The sequence below is a fragment of the Dromiciops gliroides genome, chromosome 2 (genome assembly GCF_019393635.1).
Source record: "Dromiciops gliroides isolate mDroGli1 chromosome 2, mDroGli1.pri, whole genome shotgun sequence".
Classification (NCBI taxonomy): Eukaryota; Metazoa; Chordata; class Mammalia; order Microbiotheria; family Microbiotheriidae; genus Dromiciops; species Dromiciops gliroides.
Window position 1 is genome coordinate 63,675,170 of NC_057862.1, and position 17,269 is coordinate 63,692,438.

Below are 17,269 nucleotides of genomic sequence, written 5' to 3' on the forward strand. Positions count from 1 at the left end.
TATATGTATATGTATATGTATGTATATACACATATATACATATACATATATAATAACATTAAACATATTTCTGCATTAGTCATATTATACGAGAAGAATCAGAGCAAAAAGGAAAAACCTCAAAGAAGAAAAACAATAGCACCAAAAACAAAAGAAATAGTATAGTCCCATCAGCATCCATATTCCACAATTTCTTTTTTTCCCTTTTTTCTCGATTTGGAGAGCCTTTTCCATCTTGAGTCCTTTGGAACTTTCTTGTACCATTGGATTGGTGAGAAGAGTCTAGTCTATCACAGTTGATCAACACATAATGTTGATGATACTGTGTACAATGTTCTCCTGGTTCTGCTCATCTCACTCCTCATCAGTTCATGCAAATCCTTCCAGGTTTCTCTGAACTCCTCCTGCTCATCGTTTCATACAGCACAATAGTTTCCATTACATTCATATACCACAACTTGTTCAGCCATTCCCCAATTGATGGGCATCCCCTCAATTTCCAATTCCTTGCCACCACAAAAAGAGCAGCTATAAATATTTTTGTACATGTGGGTCCTTTTCCCTTTTCCATGATCTCTTGGGGAAAAGACCCAAAAGTGGTATTGCTGGGTCAAAGGGTATGCACAGCTTTATAGCTCTTTGGGCATAATTCCAAACTGCTCTCCAGAATGGTTGGATCAGTTCACAGCTCCACCAACAATGCATTAGTGGTCCAATTTTTCCACAGTTTCTCCTACATTTATAATTTTCCTTTTTTGTCATATTAGCCAATCTGATAGGTGTCAGGTGGTACCTCAGAGTTGTTTTAATTTGCATCTCTCTAATCAATAGTGATTTAGAGCATTTTTTCATATAGGAATAGATAGCTTTGATTTCTTCATCAGAAAACTGCCTGTTTATATCCTTTGATCATTTCTCAATTGGGGAATGACTTGGATTCTTATAAATTTGATTTAGTTCCCTATATATTTTAGAAATGAGACCTTTATCAGAAGTATTGGCCATAAAAATTGTTTCCTAGCCTTCTGCATCCCTTCTAATTTTGGATGCATTGCTTCTAGTGAGCTTATATTTTAAGGGGGAAGACAATATATCTACAAATAGTTACATATAAGACATATACAAATCAAATACAAAATAACCTTGGGGGGAAGGCACAAAAAACTGGTAGTGGGGATAGGGAGATGGACGAGGAAAGGTATCATGCAGAATGTGGTCCTTTAGCTGATTCTAATGTTTGTGAAATGGTATCATGGAGGGTCATTCATGTGGATCTTTGAAGAGAAAGAGACATAGTACTCGAATAAAGAGGATTAGAAAAAAAAGAGAGTCAAATGGCCTCACCTAATATATTTTAAGGATTCAGATCAATACTCTTTCATAGAAGGTGTTTGGCTCTTCTTATATTAAAGAAGACATGCTATTGTATATTAGCTGGTCAAGAATTTCAGCTTAGCCTCTAATCTGTGGACCAACTACCACAGGCAGAGACAACTCTGCTGATTATGTATGTGTATTGATTTAATTAATTCATTCCTAGACCTAAGGATTGTCTTTTCTGAACTGATGTGAACAGAACTACTTCCAGTGGAAAAGTTGTGGCCATTTAGAGTGATAGGATCTTAGAAGCCAAAAGGGTCTTGAAAATTTCTTGATTTGAGAGTGGTCAGAGGCAGAAGAGTTGGTATGGGGAGTGGTGGTGTGTTTGGAATATGACAGGATCGATCTGTTCAAGTCTTTGAAAGGTTGTTAAACATAAAAGGAAAATCAGACCTTTTAGGATAGGCCCAGAGAAAAAACTAGGAACAAGAGGAAAATTTCAGGCTCAATGTACAGGGGAAAAAATGCCAAAAAGAATGAGAATGATCACAAAGTATAATGTGCTGCCATGGGAGGTGGTGGGCTCCTGAGCTCTTCAAGTAGAGGCTGGATGCCCATTTTTACAGGAATACTAGAGAAAGAATTCTTGTTCAGGAAAATGTACAACTAGATGGTCACTGAGGTCCTTTTCATCTCTGAAATTCTGTGGTGATGTGATAGTTCAGACATTGGGGTTTTTTTTGTTGTTGTTGTTGTTTTTGGGTTTTTTTTGTGAGGCAATTGGGGTTAAGTGACTTGCCCAGGGTAACACAGCTATTAAGTGTTAAGTGTCTGAGGCCGGATTTGAACTCAGGTACTCCTGAATCCAGGGCCAGTGCTTTATCCACTGCGCCACCTAGCTGCCCCAGTTCAGACATTGTGGTAAGACAAAAACTCCTTTGCCAATGAAGTGCCATTCCCAAGCTCTAAGGTATCTCATGGCTTCCCTGTTTGGAGTTACCCACCATATCAGTATGCCTAGTTGATGTTTATATTGTGAATTACTTTTTTTCAATTATCAAATATTTATTTTTTCCTTCATAACTTCCCCCCACACACTTTAAAAAATGGGGAAAATGACAAAAAGACCCTTGTAACAAATATGCATAACTAAGCAAAACAAATTCCCATGTTGACCACACCCGTCTAATAATGTGTTTTTCATTCTGCAGAGTTCTTAAGTTTTACAAATTGTTCACTTTTACGATGTTATAAAAAGTTTCTCCTGGTTCTACTTACTGTACTTTGCATTAGTTCATACAATTTTCCCCAGTTTCTCTGAAACTGTTTCTTTTCATAATTTCTCACTACATAAAGGTATTCCATTGTGTCCATATACCATAATTTGTTCAATATTCCTCGTTTGACAGACACCCTTTCTCCTCTCCCCCTTGAGTATCTAGTTCTTTACCAATATAAGAACTACTATGTTTTTGTACATATGGATCTTTTTCTTATTTCTTTGATCTTTTTTTGAGTACAGGCTTAGTATTAGTATTGCTGAGTCAAAGAGCATGTATAGTAAAGTAACTTTTGGTACCTAGATCCATACTTGTTTTCCAGAATGACTGGACCACGTTACAGCTCCACCGATGGTGTATAAATGTGCCAGTATGCCTAGTTGAAGAGGCATAAACAGGTACACAGGTCGTCTCTTTTATGACTCTCTTTAGTTAGCTAGAGACTTTTGCCCATAACCTTGAGCCCTCTCTTATTCTGATGCCAGTGCTATTCAAGAACAAAAAGCTCCTCAGCCCCTTCTGGGATACGGAACTCCCATATTTTTCTTTCAGTGCATGGGGACACAGTCCTCAAGGACAGACACTCAACATTTATCATCTGGTGTACAAATACAGCCCATTTTTGCTCAATAGCTCTATTTTTATCTAAAGTCAGAGGGCACTTTCTTACTGCCAGCCATCCTTCTGTTGGCAATGAGAGAAAGCTCTTTGTAAATATCAAATACTGTATAAATATGAAAAAATGTTCACAAATAGCTCTTCCTTCCAAAGGACCAGCTGCTAAAAGGTAGGCCAGGTTTGGCAAACCAAAGTTAGGTCAGTGATTTGGATGCAATGAACCACATTCCCCAAGTGACCTGAGGCTATTGTTCTCCTTCCAGTCTGACATCCGTCTGGCTGCTGTCAAATGCCACCTGTCAGGGGCTGAGCTCACTCCCAAGTGGCAGACAGCTCTCCACATGGCACTGGAGATGGAGGCCCAGCAGCAGCTTAGAGGGAAGGAGTTTTCCCTTGCCAAACTTTGTACTTACTGTTTCCATAACAGATGCGCCCAATGGCCCTACCAGCGTGAAGCAGCAGATCTTGGTCAGAGCTTTCCAGATGAGGCAGCAGGGCAGACACCAGGCCAGCATCAATACAGGGCTGCTTTAGCTCCTCTGCAGTGACAGGGAGACAAGGTGAAGGATGGTACATGGAAAACAAAGGAGCTGGTTATAAAATAGAATATACTTAATGGATTGGTAGGTTTTATGGACTGTGGGAAGAAGGGAAGGTCAAGCCCAGGAGTTCAGGGTAAAACATACTGAGCAAGGGGAGCCCAAATAATATTTCAAGGTGAAATTTGGTTAAAAATTAATTCCATGGGAAAGGTATGTGTGTGTGTGTGTGTGTGTGTGTGTGTGTGTGTGTGTGTGTGTGTGTGTGTGTGTAAGGAAGGTTAGAGTTGGGCTTTGGGGTAAAGGAAAATACATGGAGAAATTATAGCTTTGGGCATTCAAGAGTGGAATAGGTTTGCCTTCAGTAGTGGTGTGTGCTTCATGGGTTTATATACTGGTTCTGGTTATTTTTCATTATGTCACTATTAATTTTATTGATAGACTGCCCAGTGTCATAAGTAGCTCCAAATCTCACAGCAGGCAGTCCCCTCCCTGCAAAGTGTGGGCAAAGATGATCAATCATTCTGAGGTTCTAAGGAACCATTCTGTCCAAAATCTTTTGACGCCCCAAATACTCACTCTGGTGAGCAGGTGTTAGTTGCTAGGAAGAAGGAGGGGCAGGAAATTTGATAGGGTCACTTGAGTTGGGGAAGGGAATGAGGGAAGAAAGGGTGGTATAGAAAAAGGAAAAAGACAGGGCATTCTGATTCCAAGAGAAATGAGAGGCCGAAGGCATGAAAGACAAATTCTTCTGATGTTATAATTTTGCCCAAACCAGCTGCAGAAATGGCATATAGGGTCCAGTGGCTTGAGTATACATAGACAGATGGATGAGTGCCATTGAGAACGCTGGCAAAGTCTCTAGAAGCTAAGCTGTGGAGTGCTATCCAGTGGCCACGGCTGGGTTCTACTTCTGGGAAATTGCTAAGAAGGCAGGATTTCTGGAGTGCTTTGGCATACTTAGCTGGCAGTTCTTAAAGGGAAACCCCACCCTAATCTAAGCTCTGGGGAGATTCCTGGAATTGGTGATAGATAAAAAAAAAAAAAAAAAAAAAAAAAAAAAAAAACCTTCTCTGCCCGTGTTTTCACTGCTTCCTGTCATGAGATGATCTTTGATTATATATTTTGGTCCCAATTTTTTCCTAACTAATGGCAAAACACACATAGAATCATGCCAGCTAAGCCAGGTCCTATGGAATCCAGAAAGACTGACATTTGAGGCCCTCTATGACCTAACCCCATCCACTAATTCAGCCACATTTCTTCATTCCTTCTCTACAAATACCCTACCGTCCAACCAAATGAGTATATTTGTCATTTTTCTGAACGTTCCTCACATTTCACTACCTCTATGTCTTTGCTTTTGTCCTTCCCTACGTCCAGAATTCCTGACCCCCATCTCTGCCTTGGAAAATCTGACCCAATTCCCAGAGTCCATCTCAAATGTTACTGCCTCTATGAAGCATTTCCTTGATTTGCCCCCCTCCCCCAATCTAGAAATGATCCCTTTTTCCTCTGGATCCCTGTGGCATTTTGCTCCTATTTCTCTAAAGGCCCTCATGACAATAATAGCATTTATATATTGCTGTAATTACAAAACACTTTACAAACGCTATTTCATTTGATCCTCACAGCAGCCATGTAGAGTAGATGTGGGTGTTGCTATTTATATTCTTCTTCTCGGTTTTTTTTTTTTTTTTGGTGAGGCAATTGGGGTTAAGTGACTTGCCCAGGGTCACACAGCTAATAAGTGTTAAGTGTCTGAGATAAAATTTGAACTCAGGTCCTCCAGAATCCAGGGCCGGTGCATTATTCGATGCGCCACCTAGATGCCCCTTCTTTTTCTCATTTTAAAGATGAGGAAATTGAGGCTTAGAGGAGTCATGATGCCTAAAATTAAGTGTCTGAGGTAGGATTCAAAGAAAAGTCTTTCTAACTCTAAGCCCCATGCTCTATCCATCGCATCACATTCTACCTCGTATTCTGATTATTCCTGTAATGGTCCTACCTTCCCTGCTGGGAGGCTTGTCGTACTTTAACTGATTTATATTCAGTCAATAAGTATTTATTAAGTACAATGCGACAGGTACTGTTCTAGGCACTGAAAGTGCAAAAACAAAAGTGAATCTGGTCCTGCACTTAAGGACCTTATATTCTTCTAGCACTGGGAGGATGATCAGACTTCCCAGACTGCCTATTCCCTCCCCCCCCCCCCCCCGCCCCCCCAGCCTAGATTAGTCTATAAGGGTCAGTTTTTCCATTAGCCAGCCTGTGCTGTGCTGCTTGGTGTCCTTGTGGGTGCCCCGCCCTGAGAAAACCAGGATCCATTCGCTCCCATACTGGGCTCACCAGAGGGAATGTTCTGATTTATGAGATAGGCTCAGGTACCCCATCATATCCTACGTGGGCAAGGCACTTACCATTCTTAGCTAACTCTGCCAGGACTTGTGCTGCGGGCACTGCACATCGTGGATGACTTGTCAGAATCTGGCCCAATGTTGTGAAAATCCCACTGGCTTGGAGAAGGTTCCCTGATAATTGTTCTGCAAGAAGAAGATGGTTAATGATGACAGACTCTCTAGGCTGAAAGGGACCTCAGAAGCCATTTAATACAACCTCTTCTTTTTTATAGATGGGGAAACTGAGTCCCAGAGAGTTTGAGTGTCTTGCCCAAGGTCACACAACTGGTTGGTGGTGTAATCAAAACCTGAACCTTCGTATTTAGGGTTTTTTTAGTACAGTGTTTTTTCTAATGCACCATACAACCTTGCTGTTCAGGCCATCATTGCTTTTTAGGGTTTCTGACAACTAGATGTTAGAATGAGATTGGGAAGTGTGGGAATTTATTTTGATTTGGGGACCCTGCCTTTGGGCTGAAATTAAAAAGCCTTAGGCCCTCAGGTTTTTTCTTTGTAAGGGGCTGGTGCCCCCCCCCCCCTCCTCCACTTCAGCTGAGCCAAAAAAGCCCTGTGGGCTTTTCAGGATGCCAGGTCAGAGGGCTGGGGGAGGGGGGAGAAAAGAAGCCCCAGCTCCCTATGCCCTGAGGGGAGCTGCCCCAGAGATCCCAGGCTTGTCCTGCCAGGCACTAGCATACCCCCTGCGGAGGTCCCAGGCATGCAGCAGGGGGCACGGGCCCCTCAAGCCCCGCTGGACACAGCCCTAGTGTGGCTGGCGGATTAGCTTGGCATGTGAGGGGGTGCAGAGAGCCTGAGGTTTGAGGGGAGAGAAGGAACATATATACAGGAGCTAGCGAGACAGTAAAGGGGAGGGGGGGGAACGCCGGAAGACTAGGAGGACGCAAAGAAGCCAGAAGATTGAGAGAACAGACAGGACGCCGGAGGATAGAGAAGTGGGAGAAAGGGAGGTTGGAGAAGACAGTGAAAGCGGGGCTGAAAGATTAAGAGAACTCTGGAGACTAGAGACGCTGAGAGGTCAGTGAGAATGGGATGCTAGAGACACTGAGAGGGAGGCCAGAAGATTTTTTTTTAATGCTTTTTTAAATTTTATTTTATTTTTGAGGCAATTGGAGTTAAGTGACTTGCCCAGGGGCACACAGCTAGTTAAATGTTAAGCGTCTGAGGCTAGATTTGAACTCAGGTCCTCCTGAATCCAGGGCCGGTGCTCTATCTACTGCACCACCTAGCTGCCCCCAGATTAAGAGAACAGAAGGATTGTACAGAGGTTGGAGAAAGCGAGAACGAGCTTTGGCTGACAAGAGTAAGAGAGGAGACAGACAGAGGAAGGAGCTGTACGGAGTAAGGGGCTTTTCAGGGGTTCATCACTACGGTAGTGAGAAAGAAGTTAAAGAGTGAAGCAGGGGGCTATCCAGTGGGGGCAGTCAGCACAGGGGAGCTGGAGTGAAGAAGAAAGTTGGAGAAAGCTGGAGCATACCCTAAGGCAAGAGGTGGCAATGGCCCTTTTTGTATTAAAAGCAGAGAAAGGTTGTATTATTTGCATTTCTTAACCCTTATCACTTACATTTACTTTTTTTTTTTTTTAGTGAGGCAATTGGGGTTAAGTGACTTGCCCAGGGTCACACAGCTAGTAAGTGTTAAGTGTCTGAGGCCAAATTTGAACCCAGGTACTCCTGACTCCAGGGCCGGTGCTCTATCCACTGTGCCACCTAGCTGCCCCACATTTACTTTTATAAATAAATTCTGCTTTGATTATTTAATGAAGAAGCTTCTTAATCTTTTGCTTGTCAATTTGGGAGCAGTGTGGAGAAATTTTTAAATGGCCCATATTAAATTAATAGCAGTCAGATAGCCAACCAGTCAATAGTCCCCAGATTAGTCCTCCAGTTAGATTAGTCCCCCCAAGTCAGTAAAATATTATCACAGAAGGAAAAGGGTTAAATATAAACATTTATTAAGTGACTACTATGTGCCAGGCACTGTGATGAGCACTTTACAAATATTATCTCATTTGATCTTCACAACAACGCTGTGAGGTAGGTGCTATTATTATTATTATTATTAACATTTAACAGTTGAGGAAACTGAGGCAGACAGGTTAAGTGATTTGCTAAGAAGTTCCTGAGACTGAATTTGAACAGAAGTCTTCCTGAGTCCAATTCCAGGACTTTATTTACTGGACAACCTAGGGTTTGGGGGATCAGAGGCACAGGTGGGCACATTATGCAAGGCGGTTTGATTGGGAAGATTTGCCATAAACCCAAACCTTCCATTCTGGAAATCTCTGTCAGATTTCCCTTCAGGTGCTCTGGGTCAAGGTTTTGCAGCTGGATATATCACAAATACCTTTCAAACCAGCAGAAAAAAAGCAAAGCAAAACAAAACAAATGATAAAAAGAAATCTCTCATTATCTGACTCTGAAGACTGCCTGCTTGGGGAGTTGTTACTTAAAACCTGGTGTCAGACTAAGACTTCCACAGGTCAGTATTGGGCGGGGCGGGGAGTTGCATTTGTGTCCTAAAAATAGACAAAGACTTTTTTTTTAATCGCTTTTCTTTGTTAACTGTGACAACAAAGCCACAGCCATAATTAGTTTTGCATTTGTAGACATGTAGTGCAGCAATCAGCTAGCGGGGATGATTATAGGTTTCACCTCTACTGGTATCAACAGATTGTCTTTGTTGCTACAAAATATGGAGTGATTTTCCTGCTCAGTTTCATGACATCCCGTAATTAGAATATATTATCTTGACTTCTCAGTTGCCCTGGTGTCATCCAAGGGTACAATATGGTCCGAAAAGGAGTGGTAGACCCTATTACTGGAGGGCAGGTTGCTGATGGCAAACACTTTTAAAAAGAATGCCCTACATTGGAAATCTTGGTGTACACTCCCCTTTGTTTCTCTCAGAAGGTAAGCCCAGTAGCCTTCCTATGTGGGGTTGGGGGGGAAGTCATGGAAGCAGTGGAATGTAACCTCTGAAGACAGACACAATTTCTTCCCCCTTCCCCCTTTGGGACCCTAGTGCCTATCACTTTTTTTTTTTTTTTGTATTGGACCTGTTATTTCTTTGCTTTGTTGAACTTCTAATGAGAGGACTCTACTAATGTAGATTGACACCTGTTTGACAATTTATGGTCTTAAGAGTTGCAAGGTATACCAAGAAGCTAAGTGACTTGGCCAGGGTCAGTATGAGTCAGAGATGGGACTTGAACCCTTGTGTTTCTGACCCAGAGGGTGCTTTTCTATATATTATACCCAGCTCTATCTTATAGAGAGAGTGTATTGCTGTTGTTTCAGTTGTGTTTGGCTCTTTGTGAAATCATTTTGGGCTTTTTTTGGCAAAGATTCTAGAGTGGTTTGCCATTTCCTTATCCAGGTCATTTTACAAATGAGGAAACTGAGGCAAACAGTTAAGAGACTTGCCCAAGGTCACACAGCTAGTAAGTGTCTGAGGCTGGATTTGAACTCAGAAACATGAGCCTTCCTAACTCCAGGCCTAGCATTCTCTATCTACTGTGCCACTTAGCACTTAAATAAATGTTTGAATTGAACTAGGAATTGTTGTGTCATAGGCCAGTACCACAAAACATGTTTAGGGTAGGTGGCAGGAGTATCTCCTTCAAATGGGGTGGTGAGTGGCAAGCCACTGTCCTTTGGGAAAAGGGGAAAGATACCTGGGTACACTGGGTGCCACTGAAGGGGAAACTTCCTCTTGGAAGAGAGGATAGGAGAGAAAGGACAATGATTGGAGATAATCTCATTGAAGTCTGCTTTCTATTTTAATAGGTTCCTATTTTCATGAATTAGCATTCTTGCTAACTAGGTGGCAAGTTCTCTTGTATTACGCTGCTGAAGGACTGCAAGTGGCATCAGTGATGTTTAATTTTGGTGCCCCCTAAATTGAGTATCCTGGGACAAAGCTCCAGTTTTCCTGTCCTGGTCATGGCCCTGCCTGGGAGACTGTAGCTGCATGAACTAAAGACAGGACAGATACTGTGCAAAAGAGAGAAGAACCTCTGACTTCCTGACTCTGTTCCATCCATACTAGGGAGATATTCAACAAAGATAAGAGAGCTTAGGACACCTTGAGTTGATTCAGCTGAGTGAAGCTCCCTTGCCTGAGTTACCCATCCTGATCCACCAACCAGGCATCAGAGAACTCCTAGAACCCCCAGTGGCTGCTTCATATTCAAGTGAAGAGAAAGTGACATGAACAAACTGAGCCTTTGGTGCCCTGAGCCAACCAAATCTTGAGAAAATGTTACAGGACTTTTTTTTTTTTTCTGGGCAGTGAGGGTTAAGTGAGTTGGTTGCCCAGGGTCACACAGCTAGTAAATGTCAAGGGTCTGAGGCTGGATTTGAACTCAGGTCCTCCTGAATCCAGGGCCGGTGCTTCATCCACTCCACCACCTGGCTGCCCCCTACAGGACCTTTTAAGAAAAAGCTAGTCTAATTTAAGAGAAGGCAGGCTTAGGATATTGCTCCAATCATACCATCTTACATTTACATCATGGTATTAATTCATTAATTATTTTAGGGGGAAGGGTCATATCTCATATTATGGCTACAAAATGTTTTACATATATTTTCTCATTATATCCTTACAACAGTACTGTGAGAGGTAGCTAGGACACGCATCATTATCCTCATTTTATAGATAGGGATACTGAGGCTCAGAATGGTTAGGTGGCTTGCCCAAGAACACAGTAATTTGTGGATGATAAAGTTACAACTTGAACTGGGGTCTTCTTATTTTGTCCAATGTTTTTCCCCCATAACTAAAATGGTCTCACATAATTAGAAACTCCCTGAAACAGCACCTTAAACTTTCTTTGTATTCTCCGTGACATTTGAAAAGGGCTAGACAACATAACCTGGGAATCTGTGTTGAATTGAATAAATGAAACGTTTATGAAATGCTGCCCACGTGCCAAGCACATTGCTAAGTGATGGGGGGTACACATACAAGAGATAGTCCCTGATCTCAAGGAGTTTACATTCTAAAAAGGGGAGACTATCCACAGAAGGGAGTGGTGGCTAGGAAAGTACACTGCATTTTGGGAAGACACAAGGATGAAATAGAGCCAAGGGGGAAATCGACTGAATGGTAGTATTGAATAGAAGATTGACATGACAGGTCATTAGTTCTTTTGAAATTCAACAGGAGCACAGGTGAAATTTCTTCCTTCACTCATGCCTGGAACATTTTTTTCCCTCTACTGATCTAAATATTGCCTTGTCAACACTTCTACTACTGATGCAGAATTGGAAGCTTGGAGGATTCATGTGCGCTCTCATAGCTTGGCTAATCAATCACTTGCCTTCATTTGGAGGTGAGACTACCTTCACAGCTGCAGCCCATAAGGCATTAAGTTTCTGGGTTGGGGCTGGTTTCAGAATGGCTTGGAAAACCTTTCAGCTGAGCCTAGAGGATCACTATCTCTCCTATTCACTTCAGGGTAGGGAGGATAAGAATCAGTAGATGGGTCTCACCAAACGCTGGTTTTCATTTTCAGATGTTGGCTCATCTCAGTTTTGTGAGGTTTTATAGTACTCAAGGTAAGCTGTAATTTTAGTGGGAGTGTCTAGCATATCTGCAAGACTCGCTTGTCTGGGTATATGTTTTATGCACTCTACCTGGGGTTATCCTTGGTTGTTGCTTTAGAAGTAGATTGTCTGTTACCTGTGTCCTGATCTATGTGGATTGTTGAAGGTGGGTGTGGGTGGGAGTGCTCTTGTGTTAGCCAAGCAGCCACCTGTTTAGTGGTCTGTGATGAGGATTTAGAAATCTTGTCTGAAACAGCAACCTTAGATAACACCTTTACTTAAGATTAGGCAGGAACAGAGGCAGTGGTGGAGTGTCATCAAGAGCTGACTTTGGATGCCTTGGGTCCTGGTCTTACCTTTGATACCTCTTGGTTAGTTGACTGTAGGCAAATCACTTACCCTCTTAGTGCCCCAAATGCTTAAGCACAGTGTGTGGCACATAGTAGGCACTAGGTAAATGTTTATTCCCTCCCTCTCCTATCTCCCTGACAACTCTCAAAGACAATAAAGTAGCAGAACAGTTGCTTTTGTAGGGAGAGTTTCTAATCAGGGAGCTCACTATACCAAGGAAATACAAGGTTCAGATCTCTTGATACTTTATTCCCACCTGCCCAAAAAAGAAAGAAAAAAAAGGTGAGAATAGAAAAAGCGAACTAGCTGATCATGACCATACTGCAAGGTTTATTTTGTGTAGTGGATAGTGTGGGGTACTTGAAATCAGGATGACCTAGGATCATCCCCGCTAGCTGATTGCTGCTCTACATGTCTACAAATGCAAAACTTTGTTGCTGCAAAATATGGAGTGTCTGTGTCTTTTTTTTTTCTGTAAAATAGGTCATCTAGGCAGTTAGATGCCTCACTAGATAGAGATCTGGGCCCCTAGTCAGGAAAAGCTGAATTCAAATCAGGCCTCAGACTGTTTGACCTTGGCCAAGTAATTTAACTGTTTCCCTCAGTTTTCTCATATGTAAAATGTGGTGGGAAAGGAAATGGCAAACTACTCTAGTATCTTTGCTAAGAAAAGCCCAAATGGGGTCACAAAGAGCTAGACATGACTGAAATGAGACTGAATAATAACAACAAAATAGGGTACAAAATATCTATACTACTTAACTTACAGGGATTGTTGTGAGGCATGGATTCATGTAAAGTACTTTGGAAACTTTGAAGCCATCAATAATCATTTATTAGGCCTTTCTATGTGGCAGACACTGTGCTTAACATGGGGATATGAAGAAGGTAAAAACCCAAACAGTCCTGGCCCTCAAGCATCTTGTATTTGAATGAGAAGCCAGCATCTACATGATGATGTAAAGACAAGATTGATACAAAGTAGGCAGAAGGAAATCTGAGAGGGGAAGGGACTAGGAGCTAGGGGCACTGGGAAAGACTTCTTGAAAAAGATGGGATTTGATCTATGTCTTTAAGGAAGGTGGAGAAACTAAGAGGCAGAGGGAAGAGAGCAAAGCATTCTGGGCAAGGGGCAGTGGGCCATCCATAGCAAGGTCATGGTGATGGGAGATAGAATTGTCATGTTCAAGGAACAGAGACTAGGCCACAGTAGCTGGGTGGAGTACATGGAGGGGAGTGAGGTGTAAGGAAGTTGCCAAGGTGGGAATGGGCCATTGTATGAAGGTGGGCAAAGCTTTAAATACCAAACAGCAGTTGAGATTTGATCCTAGAGGTAAGAAAGAGCCCCTGGAAATCACTGTATTGGGAGGGCAGTGACATAGTCAGACCTATACTTTAGAAAAATTATGTTGGTGGCTAAGTATAGGATGGACTGGAGTGAAAAGAGACACAAGACCAAGAGATCAATAGAAGATGATTGTAATAGCCTACATAAAACAAGAAGTCCTGATGGTGTGAATCCTATCGGGTAGGGGCTGGGTAGATGCAGGGAAGGGGATGCATATAAGAGATATTATGAAGATAGAAATGACAAGATTTGGCAGCAGATTGGATATTTGAAATGAGTTCAAGGATTCCTTGAGATTGTGGGCATAGATGACTGGAAGGATGGTGGTACCCTCCACAATAACAGAAAAGTTGGAAGAGGGGAGTGTTTGAAAGGAAAGATAATGAGCTCTGTTTTGGACATGTTGAGTTCGATATGCCTAAGGCAGCTGGTGATTCATGGTTGTAGCTTAGGAAAGAGACTAGGGTTGGTATATGTATACCTGGGAAGCATCTGCATAGAGATGATTATTGAACTCTTGGGAGTTGATGAGAACTTCAAGTGAGATAGTAATGGAGGGAAAAGAGAAGAGGGCCTAGTGTCTTGGGGACACTCACAGTGAGTGTGACATGGAAGAAGAACCAGCAAAGGAGAGTAAGAAGGAGTAGTGGGGGGGGGAGGGGGAGGGAGAGGGAGAGGGGCAGAGCGAGAGAGAGCGAGAGAACAGTGTCCTGAAAACCTAGAAAGAAGAGAGTTATGCAGGAGGAGAAGGTAACCAATAGTGTCAGATGCTGCAGAGATGTCAAAAAGGAAGAGTACCGAAAGCATGAGATTGCACAATTAAGAAAACAATGTTGGAAAGGGAAATTTAAGTTGCATGATGTGGTTGGAAGGCAGATCACAGATTTTTTTTTTTTTTTTTATGGGGCAATGGGGTTAAGTGACTTGCCCAGGGTCACACAGCCAGTAAGTGTCAAGTGTCTGAGGCCGGACCTGAACTCAGGAACTCCTGAATCCAGGGCTGGCGCTCCATCCACTGCGCCACCTAGCTGCCCCCAGATCACAGATTTTTAAAGTGAATTAGAGGTGAGCAAGTGGAGTAAATATTTTAAAATAATTATTTTATTAATTATTTAAATATTTTTAAAATAATAAATATTACTAATATTTTCTCCACGAAACCTTTCCTCACCACTGGGTGCTGGTTTTGGAGTAGAAGACTATAGTTCAAATACAGCCTCTGCTATTTGTCTGACCTTGAGTCACTTAACCTCGATGGGCCTCAGTTTCTACATCTCCAAAACAAAGTTAGACAAAACTCTTCTAACTCTAAATCTGCTATATAGTTCTGTCATTTAAGACACTTTATATCTTTTTCCTCTGAGCTTCTGCTGTACTTTGTTGTCCATAATATCCATTTGGTCCTTGTCATATAGAATACCTTGCTACTTCCCTTGGATAATTGACTTGCCTTATGCCTTTTGTCATGTAAATGTTAAGTTCTCCTTATTTCTATTGTAAGCTCCCAGAGGAAGAAGTGTCAGTGTTTAGCTCAGTACCTTGAAAATCACAGATTTTCAATATTTCATTTTTGAATTCTGATTTTTGATTTTCAATATCAAAACAAAAGATATTTATCAAAGTACTTAATGGGAACACTATTCCTTGTGGAAATAAAGCAGCTCTGTACTCAGCCATGATGATATGGAAGAAATTTGACAGGGCCTCAGATCTAACTCTAGGCATGTCAGATTTCTATCTAAAGAAAAATAGAATAGTCACCCCTAGCCTCCACAGGGTGGTGTGCTTGGTGAGCTTTCTTTAATATAATGTTCTCTCCTGACCTCACAGTTAGTATTGCATTTTGAGCATCATCGATATTTAATGTTGGCAGGAAGCTGAGAGAATTTAGTCTATAGCAGTCTCTCTATCATTTTGTAAATGAGAAAACGGAACCTTAGAGAAGTTAGGTGACCTGTTCAAGGTCACACAGAGTCAGTGCAAACCTGGTATTTAACTTGGGTCTTCTACTTCCTAGTCTTCATCCTCTCCTCTTTCCCATACAATTCTCTTATTTATTGAGACATATTCAAATGTCCAGACTGCCTAGATGCTTATTAGCCATCTTAGAGGATCCTAAAAAAATACTCCTTTACCATTTAAGTGAACTAGAGATTGAAGGGACCTTAAAGATCACTGAATCCATCCCACTTATTTAACTGAGGCCCAGGGTATGGGAGAGGCAGCTAGGTGCCACAATGGATAGAGTACCCCGCCTGGAGTCAGGTAGACCTGAGTTTTAAGTATGGCCTCAGTCACTCACTAGTAGTTGTATGACCTTGGGAAAGTCACTTTGCCTTGTTTGCCTCAGTTTCCTCATCTGTAAAATGAGATGGAGAAGGAAATGACATACTACTCCAGTATCTTTGCCAAGAAAACCCCAAATGGGGTCATGGAGAGTCAGACATGACTGAAACAAGTGTACAACAACCAGGGCATATAAGTGACTTATCCAAGTTCTTGCTGCTATTTGGTAGAAGATTTAGTTCTGTAACACAGGTATCCTAGTGACCAGTGCAAGAATTTTCCTTGGTGCCTGGTGATGCAGGCTGGAGTCAAGAAGTCCTAAGTTCAAATGCAGCCTCAGATAGATAGCAGAAATGTTTCCCTTAAACTTTAAGAACCTCAGGGGCAGCTAGGTGGTGCAGTGGATAGAGCACCGGCCCTGGAGTCAGGAGTACCTGAGTTCAAATCCGGCCTCAGACGCTTAACACTTACTAGCTGTGTGACCCTGGGCAAGTCACTTAACCCCAATTGCCTCACTAAAAAAAAAAAAAAAAGAAGTAAACTTTAAGAACCTCAACTATAAAATGCTGACAATAAGAGCACCTACTTCTCTGGGGTTGTTGAGAACATAAAATGAGTTACAAAATGAGCACTGCGTAAGCCTTAAAGTGCTTTGCAAATACATATCCTTGTTTGTATTGTTATTATTTTCTGTACTCTGGCTGTCTGACAAGGAAGCTTCATTTTCTATACTTTCTACACATGGAAAGACAAAATAAGTAAAAATCTAGATCGAGCACCCTCCTCAGTAGCTATTTTGTAGGTTTTTAAAATTCCTGCTGGGGAGTGCTGTGACCTCCCTAAGTAGCTTGTAATTATAAAAATGTGCTAGGACAGCAAGACCAAACACAGAGAAGGGAAGAACGAGGAGTGCTTTCTAAGACCATCTCTGATGAACCAGGGATTTGAGAAGTGCTACTTGGAGAGGCACATGAAAAGGAATTTTGAAAATACCTCAAAGCAACGAGCCTCCATGTCCACATTGGGAAGGATAAATGAAATGTGGCAGGAGGAGAAAGTTTGGAAAATATGATGAGTGGTTTTATTTAAAGGCCTGTCAGACACTTCAGGGTTTCACAAAAGAATTCTGGTACAACCTTCAAGCGGAGGGCCATCTCTATGGTAACCAGTTCCTGCCCCTTGTTCTGGAAGAAAAGAAGATGCAACTATCACCTCCCAGAGCTGACAGGTAAAATAGCCCACTGTCTCCACTGATAAAACACTGGCAGAGTTGCAATTAGCACCAAGTAATTAGTCCTCAGACAAGATCTCATTCTATGGACTCTTCAAAGACATCTGGGTATCTGCATTTCCTCTAACTGGAGCCAGGAATCCCAGTCTAGGATCTGCTATCCACTCATTCGGTGACCCTGGGCAAGTCATTTAACTTTTCAGGGTCTCAGTTTCCTCATCTGTAAAAATGAAGATGCTAAGATCTCTAAGGACCCCTTCCAGTTCTTTTTTTTTTTTGGTGGGGCAATGAGGGTTAAGTGACTTGCCCAGGGTCACACAGCTAGTAAGTGTC

At 42.1% G+C, this 17,269-nt stretch overlaps 1 protein-coding gene across 2 annotated transcripts in view; it reads right to left on the reverse strand.

Annotated features, from left to right (window-relative positions):
• Positions 1-17,269, reverse strand: part of LOC122738015 (rap1 GTPase-GDP dissociation stimulator 1-like) — an 84,160-nt gene that overhangs the window by 27,060 nt on the left and 39,831 nt on the right. For both annotated transcript variants that reach the window (XM_043980058.1, XM_043980059.1), the window contains 2 exons: positions 6,178-6,300; positions 3,632-3,757 (listed from right to left, as the gene is read on the reverse strand). In XM_043980058.1, the coding sequence (XP_043835993.1) occupies positions 3,632-3,757; positions 6,178-6,300 (249 nt within the window). The remainder of the gene's footprint in view (positions 1-3,631; positions 3,758-6,177; positions 6,301-17,269) is intronic.